This window comes from Chenopodium quinoa, unplaced genomic scaffold, assembly GCF_001683475.1.
Source record: "Chenopodium quinoa cultivar QQ74 unplaced genomic scaffold, ASM168347v1, whole genome shotgun sequence".
Taxonomy (NCBI): domain Eukaryota; kingdom Viridiplantae; phylum Streptophyta; class Magnoliopsida; order Caryophyllales; family Amaranthaceae; genus Chenopodium; species Chenopodium quinoa.
In genome coordinates, this window is record NW_018744501.1 from 1,155,349 (window position 1) to 1,179,678 (window position 24,330).

The 24,330-nt window shown below is 34.4% G+C and overlaps 2 protein-coding genes across 2 annotated transcripts; both read left to right on the forward strand.

The window, feature by feature from the left end:
• The first annotated feature begins 233 nt into the window (after positions 1-233).
• LOC110697817 (protease Do-like 2, chloroplastic) lies at positions 234-16,816 on the forward strand. The gene is made up of 21 exons (XM_021875213.1): positions 234-705; positions 1,920-2,099; positions 5,179-5,229; positions 5,627-5,700; positions 5,792-5,855; positions 7,864-7,908; positions 8,350-8,457; positions 10,857-10,934; positions 12,011-12,077; positions 12,198-12,256; positions 12,498-12,597; positions 13,250-13,329; positions 13,612-13,668; positions 14,415-14,518; positions 14,890-14,977; positions 15,086-15,171; positions 15,279-15,303; positions 15,422-15,493; positions 15,789-15,839; positions 15,925-15,985; positions 16,066-16,816. The coding sequence occupies exons 1-21, from the start codon at positions 493-495 to the stop codon at positions 16,308-16,310; spliced, it is 1,908 nt and encodes a 635-aa protein (XP_021730905.1). The 5' UTR covers positions 234-492; the 3' UTR covers positions 16,311-16,816.
• Positions 16,817-23,026: 6,210 nt separating this feature from the next.
• On the forward strand, positions 23,027-24,290 carry LOC110697911. Its single transcript, XM_021875311.1, has 4 exons — positions 23,027-23,067; positions 23,166-23,609; positions 23,718-23,830; positions 23,872-24,290. The coding sequence occupies exons 1-4, from the start codon at positions 23,027-23,029 to the stop codon at positions 24,288-24,290; spliced, it is 1,017 nt and encodes a 338-aa protein (XP_021731003.1).
• Positions 24,291-24,330: the final 40 nt, after the last annotated feature.

Genomic DNA, 24,330 nt, shown 5'->3' on the forward strand with positions numbered 1-24,330 from the left:
TTATTGATAATATTTTTAATTATCAATTTGTAAAAATTATAATAATAAAGTATTAATAAATTATTTATTGAGATGATTCTAACAAATACCTACAACACTATATTTATTTTTATGCATAAATCACAACAATAAGTCAAAATAAATTAGATAAATTTTGCAAAAAGTCAAAACGTTTCATTTATTTAAACACGAAGGGAGTAACATTTTCATTCTATGGTGTGTCGTAGTGGGGAGTATAGTTTTGTTATTCTTTCTGACTGGACTCGACAAGTCCTCACCAATCCTGGGTTTGGAACCGGGTACCCGGTTTTTTTATGCTAATTTTTCGTTGGAGGAGGCGCCAAAATATCCGATGGGCCTCACTCCAAAAACGTAAAAGAGGATAAGAAAACCAACATTCGTTCTTTCTTCCTCTTCCATTTTCTCTCCCCCTCCGTCCTTCCTTGAGCTGCTGCTGCTGCTGTCGTCTTCTCCTCCAAACCACCTGCAAAAATGGCGATTGGAGCCGCAAGCTGCTGCTGGCTTAACGGAACTACTTCTGTAGATGTTGCTCGCGCTTCTCTCGTCTCCCACTCTTTTTTCCCTTCGCCGCATCCTACATTTCGTGCACTCATTTCAATGGCCGCCAATTGCAAGAGTAATGGTGATTCTTCTTCAAGAAGAAGTGCTACTAATTCTTCCTGTAATAGGAATTCTGCTAAAGAGGTGTAAATCTAACCTATATTTTTAGAATTTCCATTTTTAATTGTTGTACGATGTTGCAGAATACTAGAATGTTATATTGTTAGTGAATTGTGTGTGTGTTTTGCTTGTTTTTAGCTTATAATGCTGGAAAATTTGGACAATTGAGTTAAGTATTATAGGCAGTAGTTGACTCGGTGCAATATGTTTATATATGCCTGGAACAATTTATAATTGCTTGGATATCATAATTAAGAGTTAGGTCTTATCATGAAATTGAGCTCCTTTGAAGTTGTTTATAAGATGTGAAAGATTTTAACTGAAATAGTTGATTGATACTCCGTACTAAGTTTGCTAGCATGGTGGCCATAGCTTGAAATCGATCTTCTTAGAAGAGTGCTGCCTGGTTTTTATCTTTGGTCTTTCAAGGAACTAGTACTTCAAAATGAGAATTGTCATGTAAGGGTACAACTTTAAGTGACTCGTCCAACTATTGATAGGTGTACGATTAGTCGATTGCAAGTAGTGACTAGCGCTCGGTGTGAGTCCTGAGTTTGGATTACCTTAAGATAGCAGATTAGCAATGGAAATGTATAACAGGTTAGCAGCATCTTAGTATTCTTGCCGAACAGGGTGAGTTATTACTCATATGATGAAACGACGGATGTAAAATTTTGGTTCATTTAGTAAGCTCTACTGCTCTTGTATATGAAAATGAAAAGTTCCATTTTACTCACAAAAAAACTCCTTATCCCGTGGAAAACATGCTCCTTTAATGCCCTAGTGCTGGACCCAAATCTTTTATATCAGACTAATGGTGTAATAGTTTTTAACTTAACTATGGAATTATTTTTGGCAGAAACTAGATGATCCATATGAACTTTGATTTCCATTAAAATACTAAATTTTTCATTCAGTAAAAAGGGTGGTCAACCTTATGTCAAGCAAAAGAAAATCCCATGGAGTTGAAAAATGTTATATAATGAATTTCAATTTACTTACATCATCCATTTATAAGTTTGTATAAGCAACTTATCTCATCCTGGTATTTATGCCTTTTCGTCAAAGTCACATAAAGAAATGCATGTATGATATGGGTGCCAACGTTCCATTCATTGGTTATTAATACCTATTTAATTATTTTATTTAGTCTATCTCTGTTTGTTCAATATAATACCTGTGGTGGGCTCATTGGTTGGTACTGTTGTAGATTTTGAATTTCTGTTATCATCATTCAGGCAGATGTTATTACGCATAAATTCTTTTTTGGGAAGCCGAAAGATAAAAAACATTCCTTCTATAGACATCATGATGACAGAAATAAAGACATGGGGCGGTCGCAATCATCAGGCATTCAGTCATTTGTCATGCAAAGGAAAGACAGGAAAGGCTCTGCCTTCGAATTGAAGGAGCAGCAGGTATTTATTCTTCTTTGACTGTTTTTTAGCAACTTCTAGTTATAATTCTCATGGTAACATTGCTGCCTTTGAGCGTTTCTAGCTTGGCACTGGATTATTATTTGCCTTCACTATCTGCCAAAAATTAGCTGCCTAATTTGTCTTATTCATTTGTTTTCCTTCATTATTTGTCTTATATGCATGATAGTATACCTCCTCATTCATCTTAGTTACTGTCAATCATGCTTCAAATCTGTTCAATTTCAATTACCAAGCTCTAAAAGCCAATGATAATTCATTGAGGATCATGGTGTGGTAACCGTAGTTTCATGATCCAATTCTTGAGTTAGGTGTAATGCATATTTCTCTCTCCCTAAAATTCCTTTTGTTTCTAGCTTCATTTGTCTTTGACAATTCTAATATTGATTCTCTTACAAAATTTACCATCTAGAGTTCCATCCAATAAGAATGGAATGAAAATAATTAATGTAATACATAAATTTATATAGTGGAGGTACTTTTCCACCCCAGCTTGTATAACTGTTAATAAATTAAACCATAATCAATTATATATATAATAAAAGCATATGCATGGAAAAAACACAGTCAATCTAAATCAACCAATTAAAAAGTCTAAACCCTCACATTAGGTATTTCACCCTTGAGCCACCGGAACATTGTGTCTCACCCTTAACCTACCCCACAGCCCATACACACCTGTATTTAATTAAAAAAGGTTATCCTTAATTCCTAATTATACTCAAACTGTATATATCCTTCATACATCCTTATATATCTACTATAAATAATGGAAATCCTGATGCTGCACAAGAAGCTAATGTAGTAGTTTTGTAGAACAATTGTTCAAATATGCCTTTGACGCACACTTTGAGATACCAGGGCTCATGATTTCAAAGGAGAACACCAGGGATGAGCCGGGTGACTATTTCGCAGAATAGAAGCAAGCTGTGTATGAGGAGTCATGGGTCTCCGGTGTTCCCTTTACTGTTTTGGAACTGCTGCAGATTCGTTTTGTGAGCTTTGGAAGGGCAAAAGCCAAAAGAGAATCAAATGTTTAGTATAATTTATGGTGTTTTGTGGTGTCTGTGGTCAGAAGACTCAGAGAAGGATAGCATAATTTATCAAGAACATAGGGTATAATTTCTTAATTACATCCTTTGTAGCCTAAGGCAGCTGGGGCTCTCGCACTTAATGTGTTGGAGAAATTCAATGAAATTGAGTTAATTTGTATTTTTGTTTCCTGGTTCTTTGAGGACCATTTTTCCTTTATTTTAAGGTCCATGATATCCACAATGCTTCTATCTAGGTCTCACACGAGCCACCAGCTCCTTTCATTCTTTCAAGCAACGTATCACATCTGAAAAAGATGCTTAACAGTTTACATGCAACAGAGCTTCCCAATGCTACTGCAATTCCGCATTCCATAGCAGCCCACCCACAGAACTTGGATTCTCCAAATTATCTTTCTCAAAACCTCCAAAACACCACAACTATATTGCACTTATTGTGCTCGTGCCCTAACAGATGCAGATAATAGAGACCTAAAAAGGAGTAGAAGATCCATAATATATGGTTTTAATTATAGATTTAAAATGTGGAGTGGAATTAAGTTTTGAGGAATCTTTCAGTAGGAAAGTTTATCCATATACTCTTGCAACAACAAAAACAACAGTGTAAGAATCTTGCTTAGTATATATTTATGTTGCCTATAGCCTTTATATGCTGATTTTTCCATGAGAACCCTATATATTAGAGACCCATAGTTAGTCCTTATCTAGCAGGAACATTTTGGGGATCTTATAAATTGTAATCTTCTAACTGTAACAGTCTGTTGGAAACAAAAGACCTTATTGGGTCTGGTATTGTTGTTCACTTTATCTAATAACTGTGGCTCATCCATTATTACATGCTTTGATGTGTTCTATCTAAGGAATAACTGGAAGCTGTATGTGGGAGAACAGGGGTGCAAATATATGTTTAGTATTGGTTGGTAACTGGAACTCCGCCAGTGGGTTTTCCACTACCAGTTCCTGGATAAAGGAGGAGGGTTACGGTAGTCCCTGTATAAAGGAGGAGGATTACGGTAGGCTGGTGACAGCCAGTGTAAAACTTTGTCACATCGCTTGAAATGAGCCACAATGATTGAGAGTAGTACTAGGATGGGCTACCTCCTGGGAAGTCCTCATATTGGTTCATGTAGCCGACCCCACTAATGGGATTAAGGCGTTCAAGCAGAAGAAAAAGAAGATTGGTTGGTAACTGGAAGGAAGTGGTAATTTTTTGCATGAAAAGTTAAATGCTACACCATTACTTGATTTATCTGGTTTGATCGTAGTGCCAAAAATTGGAGGTTTAGAAGTATTGTGATTTGAGGTGCATGAATTCAGCGAAAATAGGCTATTGCATGTTTTTTGTGTGCTATCTCTATTAGCCTCATTGTTCAAGGAATATACTCAATTGTGATTTGAGTTTGGCCCTTTGAAACCATTTTAAAGATGGAGACTGTGTAACTCCGAAATCCTCTGGAATATCAGCAAGTGCATTGAATTACTTAAAGAGGCAAAATGGTAGGAAAGCCTTGTGAGCTGGGACTGGTTGTTTGTATGGTTATCCCTTAGGCTATGTGGATGGAAAGGAATGGATGCATCTTTCTGACCAGGTATTGATGTTGGGAGTCTTTACCGAAATGAGTGGTGTTCTCTCTCTCTCTCTCTCTCATAAGCACAATTTATCTTATTTGAATCGAAAAACTAAAGATAATTTTTATATTTTCAAACTACAAAAGGATATCGTGTTTAAACACGTCGCTTTGAAGAGTTAGGAAACCCGCTAACATATCTTGGAACCCAACAGTAAGATTTGGTCCCAAGTCCCTAATCATTATTTTATGACAAGACTAGTACTAACAATTTGGATTTTGGAAACCCTTTAAAGAATTATAGAGAAATTATCAGTGCACTAACAACCACTTAACATAAAATGGTAATATTTGAAGAGTCTAATGAGGATCAAATTCCTATTAAACATCTGTGCAAGTAACTGAAGTTCTATTGTTGATTTGGGATTGATTTTATTGCAGGCTGAGGCAGCAAATCTTCAGAATGCAGCTTTTCTGAATGCTGTTGTAAAGGTATGATAGATTTTTGTTTTATTTTCACAATTTTCATTGTCATATTACCTATTACTATGCTCATGAACAAACTGGCTTTGCTCTAAGGAATCCTGTTAGATTGTTTATTCTTTGAGTAACTGTTGCAATTTGAATAGCTTCTTATGCTCTTTCTGCAGATATTCTGGAAAATACTTATAATTAAAGTAAATTTCCCTTTCCATTTACGTTAAAGACTTTCTTTTTACTAAATATTACAACATGCTTTTTACTGGTGAATTTGGAATAGAAGTCGTATGCTTTAACTTGTTACTCTTTTGCTGTTTTATGTTTGTTATGTGTTCTGTACTCATACTACATCCAATTATTAAGTCGTATGCTTTAACTTGCAACTCTTTTGATGCTTTATGTTCGTTAGGTGTACTGTACTCATACTGCACCTGATTATTCTCTTCCCTGGCAAAAGCAAAGACAATATACTAGTACTGGAAGGTATCTTTTCTGCTATTGGTACCCCTTTTCGCCTTCCTCCCAATTAAAATTTTAATGATATGAACTTAGAAAGTTAGAAGACTGTATGCAGTGCTTTCATGATAGGGGATGGAAAGCTCTTGACAAATGCGCATTGTGTTGAACATTACACACAGGTGAGCTCAGTTTATAACTTTATATGATTTTTAAAAAGTCCTTTATCTTTCATCAACTCTTCCGGTTTTATCTTAAAAAGATGCAGCTTTTTATGTCTTCTTGCTATCTTAGTTTTTTTTTTTTTTGAAGGGAAGACCATGTAAGCTTGACATTGACTTAATTGTATTTTTTACCAGAATTGGGTAGAGTTGCAATAAGAGAGCATATGTTGCAATTTGACTAAATATTGTATCTGACCTGGTTATGTTCTTATTTTGTGGTTAATGAATCTCACAAAGAGCTATACTTGAAAGCTTTGGAACATGATGATGTCTCTTTGGATCAATCTGGTGGCAGCAATGAAATGCTTGCATGTCATTGTTTGTTAAGTATCTTGATCATATTCTGATTGATATCCCCACCTTTTCCTTATCTATAGCCAGGTTTCCATTTGCCTAAATTATTCAGTTTGGATTATCCATGAGCTGTGAATAATACTTAGGTCATTGTTTGTTAAGTACAGTACCTTAATCATCTGTTCTGGCACTTCAGGTTTCCGAGAGCTTTAGTTTATTGCATGACTAAATGATTGAGAAAGAGAATGAAGACAGTTTGTGTTTAGTTTTGAAGAGGCAGAGATTTTCAAACTAATTGAGTTTTAAGAAATCACCAGACTAAAACAATAGACATTCATTGTGCTTTAATCATGCATGGAACTAAGGATGATAAAAGAAAGAAATGAGATTGACCTGGATGAAATGGCAAGTAGTGCACGTGTAAGCTACTACTCTTTTACATAATAACCTTATATCCTGTCTTTATCTGAATTTTATCGCCTCCTAAGCCCCTTTCACATGCATCACACGTGTGCGCATTTTTAAATTTAGCCTGCTTTATTAGACGGCCAACAACTTTTTGGGGTTTGTTTTAGCATTTTTAGAATATTTGTTGATTATTGATATTGATATCATTTGTCGCAAGTAATATTATAAAAGTAATCTACTAATTAGTCTTTCTAATTTTGTAATTATGTGTGTATGTGTTTTTTTCCTTTATTTTTAAATTTTTTTTAACATCAACCTACAGAATGAAATAGCTGCATCTTGTGGTTACTTTTAAATTTTAAGTAAGTATCTATTCAAGAGAGTTTATAATAGCTGTATTTGTGGAGGCGTGTGTATTTGCTAATCCTTGTTCATGACTCCTCTGTCTATTCTATATTCTTCCTTTATTTTTTAAACACTTTTGGCTGTTCATTCCCATTTCTCATTCACTCTTTTGGTTTCTTCTTCCTTCCTAAATTCCAGAGTCTTGTTGCGTGTGCAATGATCTCATTTACTTGTTGCCAAAATAATTTTCATTTCATATATTACCTTTGTTTTTAAAATGTGGTTTTAAACTTGTTTTGAAATCTTTCATGCTGTGGACATTTATTATTTTTCTTGTTGAGACAGAGCTACATCTTTGTTGGCTTAGATCTCATGTATATAGAAGGAACATTTATATATTCCTGCATTGCTTGCTGGGTATTGTCATGCACTCTGTGTAACTGATGAAATGCATCATTCTAGCATGTGTAACTTAATAACTTGACAAACAGACAAATTACTTCTTTTGGCTTTCGCTTGAGGGAATATTATTGCAGGCTTCATCCATTTTGTGTTTGGTTGCCATCCTCCTTGATGCTACTTGACCAATTAAAAGATAATACCTTGAAATTATGTGTCATTCCATGACAGTATGCAACATACTTGCAGCATGTTAACTGAAACTGTCAAGAGGTGTTGCATAATCTGGGGATGTAAATCGAGGCATGAGATGCAATCATTATGTGGGGATTTGCATGTATAGTTTCTTAATATGCTTTCTGACAATTCTGCATTGTTATCTTATAGCACTAATTTAGAAGCTCATAGAATAAGCAAATTCATAAGAAGTCTTTGACTGCGCCGTCCACATGTAGAATCCACTTTTCTGTCATACTGCTTATACAATTTTCACATCTGTACTGCTTTCTATGTAATGCAGGTGAAATTGAAGAGGAGAGGAGATGATACAAAATATGTTGCAAAGGTACAAATTTATTAGCTTGAGATCCTCTTTTATCGGTATTATAATCTCAAATTTTATGTTGTTGCTTAGTGTGTTTCTTCGTGGTCCACTCTAAGAATCAGATAGCATTTCAGCCATTACAATGATATGGCATATAGAGCAACAGCAGTGACCCACCTAAATTTTGTAGTTTCCATATATTCTTTTGAAATGCCTTATAAAGAACTCATTAAGGGCTCTACTTCCGTAGCTTGTAAAAATGGGATAAACCTGTTACTGAATGAATCCAAATAATTTTTTTCCTCCCCCATTGTGGTTGTTTCTTTGGAGCTAAATTATGAAAATATGTTTTGGGAAACTTAACTTTTGACTAGGGCCAGGAAATTTTAGATGAGTTGTCCCTGTTTATTTTAACTTTAAGACACTTCAACAACTTACTTTCCTCTCAGTTCATTTGTACAGGTTTTAGCCAGAGGTATTGACTGTGACATAGCTCTGCTTTCTGTGGAAAATGAGAAGTTTTGGAAAGGAGCTGAGCCACTTCTTTTGGGTCGGCTACCGCATCTGCAGGTGCAATTTTTTCTCCCCTTAACAATGTAACACAATCCTTTTTTAAATACTTTCTGTGGGAGATCCATGTATAAACTTTTCTCAATGGTTGTAAACTTAAAAAGCTATGCTGGATCTTCATTCCAGTGCAAACAACACTTAAAATTACGTATTTTTGGCCTATAACTACTTATAAGAAAGCAAATGGACTCCTTTTGAAAGCCAGATCCGACTTTTTGATCAACCTTATAATCTGTCTGACTATGTGACTCAGTATGATACCTTTATTTTAGGTCCCAAGGCTTGTTGATGTGTTTGTGAGTTCTTTGGACTTATATATATTTATATAACAAATACCTATTGGATGAAATAATTAAAAATGGGTGTCTAAATTATAGAAAGTATTTGGTTTGAAATGAATGTAATATGTAATTACTATTTCAGATAATTATACTCTATCCTTTCTATAGAATGGGGGCAAGAATTTTTGGTTTGAATTTATTTGTTTAGTTCAACTGATAAATAGGGTTTAAAATGCGCTGATATAAGTGAGATATTAGTGTAACATCTTGCAGAGGAGCAACCTTCTGAGGATTGGCTGAAAATATTCCATAGCTACTGAAGTAAAAACAAGGACACCATCTATATCTTTTCTTTTTTAAAAAAAGAAAACTGTGTTGACCACGTAGCACCTTTCCTAGTGCAATGGCCTTCACTTCAAAGTTACTAACTTTGGCAACACAAAGCCTGAAACCTGTGACATCAAGTATAAATTGCAGAGACTTATCGACTACAATCTTATGGCTTCTCTTCTCATATATGAAAATGATATTATTGGGTCTTAATGTACTCTATAGATTACATGTTCAATTTACACTGATAATAAGTACTCCCTCCGTCCCTTTAAGTTTGACCCTTATGGCCAAAATTTAGTCCCAAAATGATCATCCCATTTGCATTAAAATACTCTACAATTTGCAACAATATTAATGCAAAATTAGGTTCCTCATGTAAATTTTTCTTTCCCATGTACTTTTATTACTTCCTCTTTCTACTTTTTTGCAAACCCCATGTATATTTCACTTTCCAATGTACTTTAGCTACTTCTTCTTTCACTTTCTTAATTCCCATGAAAATTGCCCATAAGGTCGAACTTAAAGGGACAGAGGGAGTACAAGATACCTTATTTCATTCTCTTTACTAACATATTTCCACACCAAATTGACACTAGTCATAAATGAACACGATAATTGTCCACCACTTACCAAATGTAGGGCATGCATGCTTGAGGTATTTCCCAAACCAGCCATAGTGTGTGTGTGTGCTTTTTTTTTTTTTTTTTTTTTTTTGTTTCGATGACAAAACCAGTCACTAGTTAGTCTTGAATATATCGACTTTTCTACACATTGTAATTCAAGACAACATTATATGTGTGCAACAAGACACAGACAAGTTTTTTGTTTCGCTTGCATGTAAAGGACACAAAGAAAGAATTTCATAGATGTGTAGGAACTACTTTCTAAATAATAAATTATCTTTAATGCTTACCTTTCATATTATCGCTTTTAAAAGTAACAATAACTGCAACTGTACATTAGGCTTGATTTCAAAGGCTTGGGAGAAGATAAATTAAAGTCAATGTTATTATTATTGTAATAAATCACAGTTATCAAATTTATTCAACTGTAAGTTTAAGTCTTGTGTTTGGTACTTTCCAACCTGTATGTTGGTCATTTGGTTCCATGGGGTTTCAAGAGCCAGTTGTGAACTGCTTCTGCTTGTTTGTGTGTTGGAAATGAACAAGTGACCCGGTATGCAAAGATTTAAGCGCTTAACTCATACTTGAGTGTCCCAATGCTGTTCTTATTTTTAAATAACCATTGAAAATCCTTCCCAAATCTATCAAGTGTATATAATTATTTTGGGAGTATAAGAATCAAGTGTTTATAAAGTTACAAAGAAATAACCAAAAAAAAAAAAAAAAAAATCCTAGTCCAATTAGTGAGGTTATTGTACAAATAGCTATAATTGTGAGCAAATTGTTTCATTTGCACTTTTAGTGGTGTAAACAAATAATTATAAGATGATGAGATGATCTGATGAAAATTCTGCATTGACTGTTGAGCCTTGTTGTAAATGGTTGAGCAACTCACCCAGAAGGATTAAATACTTGATGAGCAAGAATGTGTGAATAGTTTGATATATAGTCTAAGGAATTCGAGATATAATGTCTGAATTTCCATTTGAATGGATGGCTATAAATTTAGGTGAAAAAATTTGGTATTTCTTGCTGTCAATAGAATTATGATAGTATCTAGAAATAGCATCTTAAAAAGCATGGTAAAGAAATATAATCTATCAATTTATTTTTCCTTTAGATTATTGCAAACTAATTATGATGTGGCCATTTTCATGGGCAGGATTCAGTCACTGTTGTAGGATATCCCCTTGGAGGAGATACAATTTCTGTGACAAAGGGGGTGGTTTCACGAATAGAGGTTTGCCTTTACTTTGAAGTATTAAACAAAATATTTTGCTGATGTCTCTCATGTACATCAGTACATATGAAACCTGTTATTATATACTTGCTGATAATCAAAGCATTTCTGTAAAAATCAGTGATTTATATATGCATCTGAATTCTCTTTTTCTATTATGTTTCTAGTTTTACATTCCTTAAGTTCCCACTTTATTACTACCTCCGTTCCATTATGCTGTTCTGAGTATCTGTAACCACACACACCAAATGCTAGAGGGTCCTTTAGTGGACCCATGTGGTGTTGTAAAGGAAAGTAAAATGAAAAGATTTTTCTTTGCCATTAAAAAAATAATGTGAAATTAGAAAACTTTATGGAATCGGCTAAAAGCCTTGAGCAGATAGAGGGAAGAAATTTATGGAATGATGTATGATTTAGATTCTAAAAGTTTTGACGTGCATAATGGAGATAAGTTCTACCTTTTATGAGATATATCATGAACATCTTAAATTTACTCCCCTTGTCTGTATCCTGGTTCAGTATTACTATTACTAAATTCATTATTAATGTATCGCTTCCTTGAAATAATATAGGTTTTGGTTGTATCCTATATACTTAATTGAGCAAGGGAGAGATGATAGGGATGTAAACTTATGTAAGAATGCACTTCCTTTATTTTGAGTGAGTAAGAAGATGTAATTATTGTTATTGGATGGTTGAGTTTATTCTTTGCTTTGCAACCTTATTACTGAAAAGTTGAAATGATTATTATATATCTGGTAAACATTGCTGTCTTTGTACAATGTAGATGGAACACCTCCAGCATAATGTTTCGGTTTATGTCTAGAGTCAAAACTTGCAAGAAAGTAAAATGCTAAATCATTGAGCTTCGTCATATAATTGTTATTATATATCTATATACTGTTATTTCAGATTAGCTTGGTTTCTCAATATCTGCAAGGAGTTTTATTTTCAAATTTGTGAATGTGGCTGCCGAGGAATGAATTCTGCTTGCAATGTGCTACATAATGCTACTGTTTTTCTGTCCTACTTGATGTATGTGAAGGCTTCGAATTTCTTATCTGTTTGTGTTCCAGGTTACATCATATGCACATGGGTCGTCTGATTTGTTAGGTATCCAAATTGATGCTGCTATAAATCCTGGTCAGTAACCTTTTTTTTTTTCTTTATTCCCAAAGCATTTTATACTATTTATAAGTGACGTCAATTATGCATTAAAATCCTTGTACTATTTTACTATTCTCTTGCACTATTCTGTTTCAGGTAATAGTGGAGGCCCTGCATTCAATGACCAAGGGGAGTGCATTGGTGTGGCATTTCAGGTATGGTCTATATAGTTCTTGTGCTTTTCTCATATGATACTATTATTGAGAAGTACAATTACTTTCAATTTAGCAGTGAACATGCATTGACATGTGTTTGGAATTTGGTTAGAGGTGAAGTGCAAAAATCTCAAGTATTGAATTCCGAAGCTGCATGAAAATTTGTATTGACCCATCTTTCTTATGCATGCAACAGTCATGCATTGTTGTTGATTTGATATTTATTAGTCTCTTATATCAGGTACTCAGATCAGATGATACTGAGAACATAGGATATGTGATTCCAACTACTGTGGTCTCTCATTTCTTGGAAGACTATGAGAGGAACGGGAAGTACACAGGTAAGGAAACCTTTTTTTTTGGTTTTCAAATAACAGTTTAAATTTTAGATTTGCATCTGATATTTAGAAATTATGCTTGGTCTGTTATTGGAACCCAAGTCCAAAATATTGTGGCAGTGAACCATTTATTTAAGCCTATTTGTTTCCCTAAAATGACTGGGAATGTAGAGAGGAGTAAACATGGAGAGAAAAGGAGAAAGAAGAGAAGGGAAATTGTATTTCTGGTTGGTTACTATGCGGAAAGTGAAATATAAGTACTAAAGTCCTTCCTGTTTGGATGATGCATAAGAAAACGACTAGGGTACTTTTAAATTTTTGTAGTTTTGAGGTTATTCCTGTCCAAATCTAAATCTGACCAATTAAATGATGGCAATATCAGAGTTTTGTGAACTTTCCCATCAGTTCTATTGCTTTCACTCTTTATTAACATAAACTATATTAAACTGGCCAATTCCATCAGTTTCATTGCTTTCATCATGCCAGAAGGATAGGAAATTTGTGTATCAACTGTCTGTCTTCCTCTCTTTTGCAGTATTACTTGGATAAGGAGTAGCTTTCATGTGAATATTAATTGTTCAGGTTTACAAAAATTATCTTAATCAACTTTGATTCGAGCTGGATCTATTTAATGAATTATTGCATACAATTTCAGGTTTCCCTTGCCTTGGTGTATTGCTGCAGAAGTTGGAGAATCCAGCTCTACGCTCCTGCTTGAAAGTGACGTCTAATGAGGTTGATCTTTCCACCAAGCTATAAGCAATCACTTTTGCTAAGATTTTACACCAAGTGTAGTTTTGTATTATAAATTTAAGATATTTCCTTTCGGAATGACCCCATCCCTCATAGATTCTGCTTTCACCGTGTTGTACATTTGTCATAGAGAAGAAAATAAAACTGTATAGTGCTAGCACTAGTGCAGATATAGTGTTTCTGGTTGCATAATCCTAGTATGACATTTGCACGACATTCAACAGATTATGTGTTTGACATTTACAATTAAATCCCAATTTTCAGGGAGTTCTAGTGCGGCGAGTTGAACCCACTTCTGATGCACATAATGTTTTGAAGGAGGTAAGCTAACTCTTATTTCGAAGGCTGCATTTTCCTGTGGAATTGATTTTTTGCATGAAGTGAAAATGGTTAAAAAAAATATTATTTTAGCCTTAGACATGATCCTGAATGGGTTGTGAGTGAAGATTAGAGTATTGCTATGAGATGGATATGGACTACTTGTTGGTACTCATACTTATTACTGAGTAATTTTAAAGTTGGACATTGGTTTAGGTCTGGGAAGCATTTGCAAGCTGTAATTTAAGGTTGTTTTACCACTAATCTTTTATTAGATTCACTTTTGGATTTTGCTTACTTTAGTGTCAGAGAAAGCAGGAGAATAGGAGATGCAAGAGTGAACAGGGAGAGAACCCTTTAGTTTGTCATCTAGACCATAATTGTAGAGAAATTTCAACATTTTTATACATTGACAATGAGCCTCATAGTGTACTTTCACTTTATAAACCTTGTGTAGGGTTCTCTCAAGAGATAAAACTAAACCTAAACCAATTGGTACTGAATTCGACCTTCCTATCCACACACTGTATATATACAAAACAAAACATTTGAATTTGAGCTTTATATCGTTGTGTATTCAACATGTCTTTGTAGATTACAGCACATTTTTGCTATTAGCTGCTTGTGCTCATGTGTTGAATTTGCTGCTGATCATGGTAGAGTAATGTTTACGAAGAGCTCAACGACAAAAAAACCTTAAAACTGTCAAAACTACAACTATGATGCTAAAAGGAAATGCTATATTACAGGGCGACGTGATTGTGAATTTTGACGGAGTCCATGTTGGCTGTGAAGGAACTGTGCCTTTCCGATCAACTGAGCGTATTGCATTCCGCTATCTCATTAGTCAGAAGTAATTTCACTTTTCCTCTTCTCTATTTTGTTAAACAAATGGATTGCTGGTTTAAGCTTCTTGCAAGTCCTATTTGGCAGAATCATATATCAGAGACTAGCACCTTGCAATTTAGGAAGGTTTCATTTCAATTTGCATTACTCAGTTTCCAGTTCCATTTAGTCACCTTTTTGTATAATATAAATTCTTAATTCCATAAATGTTCAAATTTTGTTATTTAAAAATTTACAGAAAAGTAATATACAGTGTAGTTCTGGTCCTCCACAAAAACCATCAGGGGAGAATTATTGAATCATTGAAAACCAGCTTGAATTAGCTGTTGCCTCATATTGAGACTGTTTGCAGTTAATCTTATAAGTATCTTGGTATAGATTTTCAGGTGATTCTGTAGAGCTTGGCATCATTAGGAATGGGGTTCATATGAAAGTTCAGACAATTTTGAATCCACGTGTCCATTTGGTATGTCTTTATTCGATTTCTTGCCAATGATTTTGAGCAACTTTAATTTATATACTTGTATATATTTTGTTTCATTTGATTTTAATTCCTATACTTCTGATCTTGAAGGTACCATTCCACATTGAAGGAGGCCAACCTGCATATTTGATAGTTGCTGGATTGGTGTTCACCCCACTTTCTGAACCACTTATAGAGTACTATTCTGCTAACTTTACGCTCCATTAGCTTATATTTGATGGCTCAACTTTTAAATGCTAACGAACTGTTTTTTTTTTTTTTTTTTTTCCTTCTTTCTGCATAGAGAGGAATGTGAAGAAGCTATGGGGGTGAGTTAACCCAAGAGAAAAAAATTGCTTTATAAGTATTGTTTAAAAAGTGCATGTTTTCTGTTACTGCGTTTTGGATGTTGAAAGTAGCTAACATCTCCTTTGGTCATTTTGTCAGCTGAAACTAGTGGCAAAGGCAAGATATTCTTTGGCACGATTCAAAGGAGAACAAATTGTGATCCTATCACAGGTAGCTACATTATACAGTATATGTCAATTAATTTTGTGCCGAAGTCTTGCAAAAAAGATAATTAATTCAAGTACCATGTAAGATGACACCAAGAAAATAATTATATTCACAGAAATGGTATTGATCTAATTATATTCTTTCTGCTCAAGGGTTTCCTTTTGGTGCCCTCAGTTTCCAAGTAGAAGATATTAAGTTAATATGCTACATGTAATTAAACATAATAATACTTTACAACAGAGAGTGCAAAGTATTTTAAAAAGCTTTTTTTATGCTTATTGGGAGATTGTGGTGTTAGGTCTTGGCAAATGAAGTGAATATTGGATATGAAGATATGGGAAATCAACAGGTAAGCTCTATCATACGTCCAACAGTCCCTTATTTGTTTTGGGTTTGTATACATAATTTAAGAGTCTGAGATTTACCAACTGCAGGTCTTGAAGTTAAATGGCAAACACATCAGAAACATTCATCATCTAGCTCATCTTGTCGATTGTAAGGACTCAAATTTCTTTCTTAACATTTTGATGCTAGCTAACCTTAAATCTTACATATCTCTATTGTCTATTTCCCAGCTTGCAAGGATAAGTATCTAGTTTTCGAGTTTGAAGATAATTACCTTGTTGTATTGGAGCGAGAAGTAGCTGCAGCTGCCTCAACTTGCATCCTGAAAGATTATGGGATTCCTTCTGAAAGATCTTCTGATCTAATGGAGCCTTATTTGGATAATTTCACAGATAATAGCGCTGTAGATCAGGATATTGGGGATAGTCCTGTATCAAACGAGGAAATCGGATTCGATGGGCTTCTTTGGGCATAATTAGTTTATTCTAGGTTCAAGTTTCAGATATTATCCAATCCCATATGCTCTGATTTTGCCATATATTCATCAATTAGATTTTCCAGTCTTCCAGAGCCCTCTTCCTATTTTTTGAGAGCACAAGGGCAGAGAGGCAAAGGCGAGGTTATTTAGATCATCCTTGTAAATTATTGCTGTAACATTATAATCACCATAATAATAGTAATAGAATGCATTCTTTTTTAGTGGATTGATCTACAATACCAATACGATGCAATGCATGAGACTGTCACAACAATGGAGATAGACGCGGATCAGAAGACGGAAGCTGCTGTTTCAAGGGAGAAAAAACAGGCTCTTGAATGTTGTTGTAATTTGTGCTGTTGTTTTCCTAAGTAGGCTAAGTTTGTATTCAACGATATCAGATACTAAACTCTACAAGTAGTAAATGTTCTGATGTATACCTTAGAGCTCCTTGTACTGGTCTTATAGTACCAATTTTTTGAGCAAGTTCCTTTAAAAAACAATAATTTAGTGTACTGATTTTAAAGTAGAAAGTTAGACACCAATTTTACAATTATACAAGTTGGAGAAGTATTGGCGTATAGGCCCTATGCGTTTTTCATGCAAATAGGATGACATTTTTGTAAATAATGGGAACCCGAGAAAAAGCATTGGTGGAAAATATGATGGCAAAAAGTACCACTACATGCATAATATTATACAAAAAGTACTATTCAGACAACTTATACTATAATGTTACATTTATACATGTATAATAGTACACAAAAATGTACCACTGTACCATTAAGAGAGAGAAAATGCACCGTCGAACTCCAAATTGCCCTCCTATGTGCCTACGAAATACATAGGACTTATGCATCAAGATGCACTCATACAAGTTGGGAAACTTACTTAATCAATCTCTGAAACACCTCCCTCTCTTTCTGCAATGAAGAGTAATTTGGGAAGGTGGGATGTGGATTGATACCTTTAGTGATCTATGCCAATTTCAAGGGGAAGATTTACAACACCTGTTCAAATTTTGCACATCTGCTAGGGAAGCTTGGAGGGGTGAAATTTTACAAATACAAGGGAAATAATTGCATACCGGTCAAAAATTGACTGAATTCTGTACTATGTCTGGCTATTTCAATCCAATCAATTTTTAAGTCAGGATAGAATTAGTGGTCGTAGGACTACTTTCTTTATTATCACACTCTAACAGTTGTGGGTCACTAGGAATAATACGTAGTAGAATTTTTGGGGAGCTAACTAGCAGTCACGTGTCAATGCCGGCTAATATTTTAGAAGGATTAAGGCAACAAAGCTTGTTACTAGCGGACTCAGGGGATAACCTACGATGTCTACATCCTCCAGAGCAAGGCTTGAATCATCCCCCGAGATTTATGCGGGCTATTTTACTAAATATTGGTGGTGCTTTTACAATGCCAATGTTGGTAGACGGTCGTGGAATAATAAACATACACATGGGTCCGGATTGGGGTAATGCCCGAAAACTTTGGAATTTGATATTCAAGGTATGTTTGGGGGAGTGACCCACGGTTGACTCAATCGCCCTTACCTGCAGAGATGAATGCATGTCTTGAAGGTCTTTGGTGGGGAGCAAAATGTTTATTGTAGGTTGCTACAATTTACATGGATTATGTTTTTTTGGTTAGGATGCTTCAAGATAAAATGGTCACAGATGTTAGTTTTGGATAAACGATGGATACTATTCGCCAAACTAAAAGCATCTACAAGGTTCAAAGGTAACGAGTAGACAAGCACAAGGCGCATATCCTCAACCACGACTAATTGTAAATTCTCTTTTTTTAATTATGTGGTTTGTTTGTTTGTTAAGGCTCCTGTTTAAAAAAAAATAAAAAAATAAAAAAAATAAAGCAATTGCAATATTTGTAGAAATGTTTTCACCAAATCCCTTGTTTATTCTTGTAGTTGGGTATTCCCTCCTACTTGGAAAAACAGCCTACTTTATTTATATGAGCTATGTTCAATCGAATTGTATTTTCCATGCGGGTCTTGTTCTTTTGGGCCCATGTGAAAACTTATTGCATTTGGTGTTATAAGGGGCTGACTTTGTTAGAAATAGCTATTGGAGAACCTTCTTAAATCAATATACACACTCACAAACAAAGAATAAAAGGCAGAGAGTGAAGTTATAGTTTTTCTCTTGGAGCTGTCAACGTTTTTTTGCTTGATCGGATGGTTAAAGTTTTCCCAAAAGACTCCAAATTTTGCCACAATGGTCCTGCCATCCCAACCTTTTTATCCAATAGTTAGATTGTTGTTTTGTGCTATCTAAATTAGTATTTTACCTATAGCCCTAAACCCCATTATTTGGTACTTTTACCACTTATTAATGATGTTTACGGAGTTGTATTGCGCCAAGCTTGTTGCTTGATGATTGTATGTGTCCTAAGTGTTAATTAGGGAAGACAATTGTGTTTAGTACCTATAGGCATCGACTGAAGCGCGCTTACTTAAGCATGTTGTGAATATGCTTGACAATCATAGGAATTGGGATTTGATATTATACGATAAGGGATAAAAAGTAGGGAGCCGCCAACAAGTTTTTTAAGGAAATTGTAAACCGTTCACGGATCATTAAAGGCAACCACGAAAAGGGACCATACGAAAGGCAACAATGCATGATTTGATCCATGAAGGTTACACCTATTCATAATCCATGAGACTACTAACTCCATATGTTACAAATCATGAATGAAGGATCGGGGATGATGGTACAACGTTGAGTCATGGAAGTCAGCTTCGCCCGTATTGGCCTCTACTTGATTCTTTTATAGTGAAAAATATTTCTTGCAATTTCAAAGGCATACAAATAAAGATTATATTTGCTCCAAACTAGATTTGGCTAAATTGGTTAAATATTAATGCGCACATAATTCAAAATACTAGTGATCACTTCCATTAAAAATAAGGTAAAGGTACCTAAACCAATTGTCCAATTTATCTTATTAGTCATGATTTCAATTACATTTTTCCATTAAACTTGCAAAAGGTGATAAAAAATACAATAGAATAGACCATAATATTGGAAGCAATTTAGCTATAAAGCATAACAATTAAAATATCAAAATCATGATAAAAAGTGTATAATCTATGTTACTCTTTAAAGGGAACACCCTTTTTTAGTTGGGAATTTTTCCTTTCCAAAAATAACCTTCTACAAAATCTTATTTCCCAGAAAAAAAAAACTTTCATCATAAAAATTTGGTTGTTTTTTTATTTTTTTTATTTTATTATTATTATTATTATTATTATTATTTTTAATTTAACATTTTTTTCTCCCTCTAAAATCTAAAACTGATTATTTATTTTAAAAAAACCCAAACCTTCAACCAGTATATATATATATATATATATATATATATATATATATATATATATATATATATATATATATATATATATATATATATATATATATATATATATATATATATATATATATATATAAAACAACAACTGCCTTAAACAGAATAAATCACCTTATATTTACGATTATCAATTGAAAAGGAGTAGTCAATTCCCTTGATTGTATATATTTCGATAAGTTCCTACTCATTTTTCTCAATAATCTATGTAAAAGGAAAAAAAAAATATACCAACCCCTGATTTCCATATGCACGTTTATCCCTACTCAAAGGAAAAATATATTATCTTTCATTGAATTGAATTTGGTTTATAATCATCCTATCCATTATCTACAAGAAGATTGCAGAAGAATCTAAAGTAAGTACAAGGTATTTACATACATTTTGGATTCAATATATAAGAGAAGTTTTTGCTTGAATAATGATTTCGTGCTTTGTATCGGTGATTGCACACAAGTACCACCCTTTTTCTCCCAAGTGCCATTGTCAAGGTGATTTATAATTTATTTGAATTTAGAAAGTAACTATAAATTTTGGCTACTTTAAACTGTACTTTTTGGCTAACGTCATAGGAATTTTAGTAACAACATTATAAAAAATAAAAAAAAACCCTTTTGTATGGTTACTTTGTATCAATCACGGATTTCGAATCCTTTTAAGTTCCTCTTTTCTCAAAAAATTACTCTGTATGTAGAATATCAATATATCATGTCCTAATATAATTATCTTCTCATGTCCCAATATAAGAGGGGCACCCTCCGTATCTTACTGTTAAAAAAATAAAAATATAGTACTACGCATATTGACATTTTCTTTTAATTCTCCCTCTATTTTAGGTCTTTATTATGTAATTTCTTGGTGTTGATTGAATTTTAACAGGGAGTAATATTTAAAAGTTATTTTTATTGAATTATATTTGGTATTGTTGCCATTAGTTTACACTATAGCCAATTCCATTAGAAGTCTTTTGGGGTTATTTTACGATTGTGAATAAATTGTGAGTTGCTCCCACCTTTTATATCATGTAATTCATGTTATATTCTTCGAAAACCTATATTATTAATCAAACTTTTGTGCAAAGACTATAAGTACATCTTTAAATATTATATTGCTATAAAGAAGGGAGTGTAATAAATGATAATTTGGCAAATAGAGAAGGGATAACTAATTTCAATGTCATAGTGTTTTTTTTTAATCAATATAGTACTTCATATATATAACGTCGTGATAATTTTTTTTTTTCTTATAATTAATATAGTATTCCATTTTACTAAATTTCTTTATTAGTGTCATAAATATTTTAAATGATGTAATATACAAAGAGGAAATATTATTTCTTATATTCAACAAAGCTAATTGAATCAAATCGAAGTCAAACACATTCAAACAAAGCTTTAGAAATCAAATTAAAGTCTTCACATTCAACAAATTTAATTAAATAAAATGAAGGTCAAACACACATTCAAACAAAGCTTTTTAAATCAAATGAAAGCAAAATGCATTCAACAAAGCTAATTGAATCAAATCAAAGTCAAACACATTCAAACAAAGCTTTTGAATCAAAAGAAAGTCAAATGCATTCAACAAAGCTAACTGAATCAAATCAAAGTCAAACACGTTCAAACAAAGCTTTTTGAATCAAATGAAAGTAAAATACATTCAACAAAGCTAATTGAATCAAATGAAAGTCATATAAACATCATCATCAAGTAAATGCAATTAGAGAGAGAAAGTCTAGAGAGAGAAAGTTTGCGTAAACACATTTTGCGTGGGTTTTAAGCTTGTCTTAGAGCTCTCTCCCATGGCGAAGGCCAAGAAGTGGGGCAAAAAGGTTTCCAACTCAAAATCAAAGAAGAAAAAGAAGAAAGACTCCTCGAATTCGAAGAATTTTTCAAAGAAGGAGAGGGATGATGGTGCCCCTATTGATGGCTCTGTCCAGAGTTGGCTGGAGGATATGCTAGTTGATGAAATCCCAGTTAAGGAGGTGTTAGAGGAGGAAAAGGAGCTTCATAAGACTCAATTTCAGCAATGGTTGGAGGTAATTCACTACAACTCCCCCATTATTGGTAGCAGGGAATTGCAGGATGAGAATGCTAATGGTGATTGCTCTGTCAATCGCAATACTTCGAATTCTGCTAATCCAACCCCAATCATGATGGTATGTGATAATCTTGATGATAATCTCGATAACAATTTGGATCCTATTTCTGTAATTGGTGATGTTATTCAAACCCCCAATTTGAGATGCCTTGTTTTTGGTGAAAAAAGTAATGAGAGTTTTCTGGGTCATTCTTGGAGAGATAAGGTCCGAAACTTTTCAGATGATCAATTAAGCTTTAACTGTGATGGAAATCATTCGAATCTTGATAATAGGGAGAGTAAAGGGTCTGGTGTTTTGAAATTGAGTATGGAGGATGTAAGCCGTGAAATTGATTACTGGAATTCTGCGATTGTTTGTTATGTGTTGTGTGATAAACCATCTCTATATGTCTTTTCTGGATTTTCTCGAAGAATGTGGGGAAGATTTGGGATAGAGAAGGTTTGTGCGATGAATAATGGTATTTTCATGGTGCGATTTAAAGATGTTGAAGGGATGGAGAGAGCTATGTTAGCTGGGCCTGTTGAATTTGATAGGAAGCCAGTAATTATGAAGAAATGGACTCCTGGTTTGAATTTGAAAGAAGAGAAGATAGACTCAGTGCCTGTTTGGATTCGATTGCATGATCTGAATCTGAAATTTTGGGGGCATTCGACATTAATGAAAATAGGTGGCCTTGTGGGTAAGCCTGTTAAAATGGACAGGGCTACTGCTATGAGGGAACTGATTGATTATGCAAGGCTCCTAGTTAAAGTCAAGATTGATGGAGATTTGGTTGAGAAGATAACTTTCCTGGATGAAAATGGGGTCCTGATTCAACAATCTGTGAGTTATGAATGGAAGCCAATAACATGCGTGAAATGCAAAGGAATGGGGCACATGGCTGACCAGTGTCAAGGTAATAGGAAGTTTGGGGCCAAGGCTAAGAGCATACCTGCTCAGGGGAAGAATGATGGGAGACAAGAAGTGAGGCAAGAGGTAAGGAAAGTATGGAGGCCAGTTGTGAAGACTAGTGTAATATCAGATAAGCATCCTGATAGTAATCATACCTCTGGCTTTGTTAATCCAAGGCTTACTTCTTTTACCAAACCAAATGATAGGAATGATAATAGGGGTGTTGGCATTATGGGAGGGAGATTCTCTCCACTTACTGGGATTGATGAGGAGATTTAGAATAACTGTGAGGACATGGAGAAAGAAGATCAGTCTGAGATAGAGGAATGACAGATGAAGGACAGAAATTGGATGACTATGAGGAATGGTAAGGTGCTATGTGGCAGTGTGGGGGAGGGTGTTTTTAACACTCCCCATGGATAACTTTGGTTTCTGGAATGTAAGGGGCCTGAATCAATATGACAGGATTTGTGATGTTCTATGGTTCCTAGGACATCATAAGATTGGTTTATTTGGGCTCCTTGAGACTAAAATAAAGGCTGCTAAGTTTGGTACAGTCTTTGCAAAGTTTGGTAATGATTGGTCAGTCACTTCTAACCACTCTCAGCATAAGGGGGGTAGAATTTGTGTGATCTGGAGGCCTTCAGTTTTCTATGTAGTAGTTGAGGTTGTTGACAGTCAGTTTATTCATTTGTCAATCCTGCATAAATCCTCAGGGAAACAGTTCCACTACACTGTGATCTATGGTTTCAATGAGGCTAGTAGAAGAGATGACCTATGGGATAAGTTGGTTGTGTTAGGTAGGGGAATAAAGGGAGCTTGGATTGTAGGTGGGGATTTCAATAATGTGCTGAACTTGGATGATAGAATTGGTTCCAGCGTAACTTTGTCTGAAGTTGAGAAATTCAGGTTGTGTATCAGGCAGAGTTAACTGAGAGAGTTAAAATGTGGAGGTCAGTTCTACACTTGGAGCAATAAACAGGATGGGGCTGATAGAGTTTGTTCAAAAATTGATAGAGTTGTTGGGAATGATTTCTGGATTAATAATTTTCAGAATAGCAAAGTTGATTTTTTACCTGAAGGCTTAATGGATCACTGTCCATGTGTGATCAACTTTCTTGATCAAGTTGGTAGTGGGAAGAAGCCTTTTAAATTCTTTAATGTCTGGCAGATTGTGCTGATTTTAGTAGGATTGTGAGGGATTCCTGGCAACAGCCAAGACAAGGAACAACTATGTTTCGAGTTGTGCAGAAACTGAAGGATGTTAAGAAGGAGCTCAAAGTTTTAAACTATCAACTCTTTCCTACTGTTGAAGATGATGATACTAAGGCTGCTCTAGGTTTACAGGAGATCCAAATCAAGCTTAATGCAGATCCTCAAAATGAAGCTTTGATTTCTCAGGAAGCTGAAGCTAGGATACAGTTCAATTTAGCTCACAATAAAAAACTTAAGTTCCTGAGACAGAAGGCAAAAGCTCTGTGGCTTAAGGAGGGGGATATGAATTCAGCATATTTTCATGCTTGCATAAGAAAACGAAGAGTACAGAATAGTATTTTTAGCATTCAGAAAAATTCAGGAGAGGTTGTTTAGGAGCCTGCTGCTATTGCTGATGCTTTTGTTGAGTTTTACA

Bases quoted from the DNA above. Each gene is read 5' to 3' on its own strand.
- LOC110697911 (XM_021875311.1), top strand. From the start codon at position 23,027: ATGACAGATGAAGGACAGAAATTGGATGACTATGAGGAATG. The intron at 23,068-23,165 runs GTAAGGTGCTAT...TCAATATGACAG, and splicing joins TTGGATGACTATGAGGAATG to GATTTGTGATGTTCTATGGT. The intron at 23,831-23,871 runs GTAGTGGGAAGA...AATGTCTGGCAG, and splicing joins CAACTTTCTTGATCAAGTTG to ATTGTGCTGATTTTAGTAGG.
- LOC110697817 (XM_021875213.1), top strand. From the start codon at position 493: ATGGCGATTGGAGCCGCAAGCTGCTGCTGGCTTAACGGAACTACTTCT. The intron at 12,078-12,197 runs GTCAGTAACCTT...ATTCTGTTTCAG, and splicing joins TGATGCTGCTATAAATCCTG to GTAATAGTGGAGGCCCTGCA. The intron at 13,330-13,611 runs GTTGATCTTTCC...CCCAATTTTCAG, and splicing joins TGAAAGTGACGTCTAATGAG to GGAGTTCTAGTGCGGCGAGT.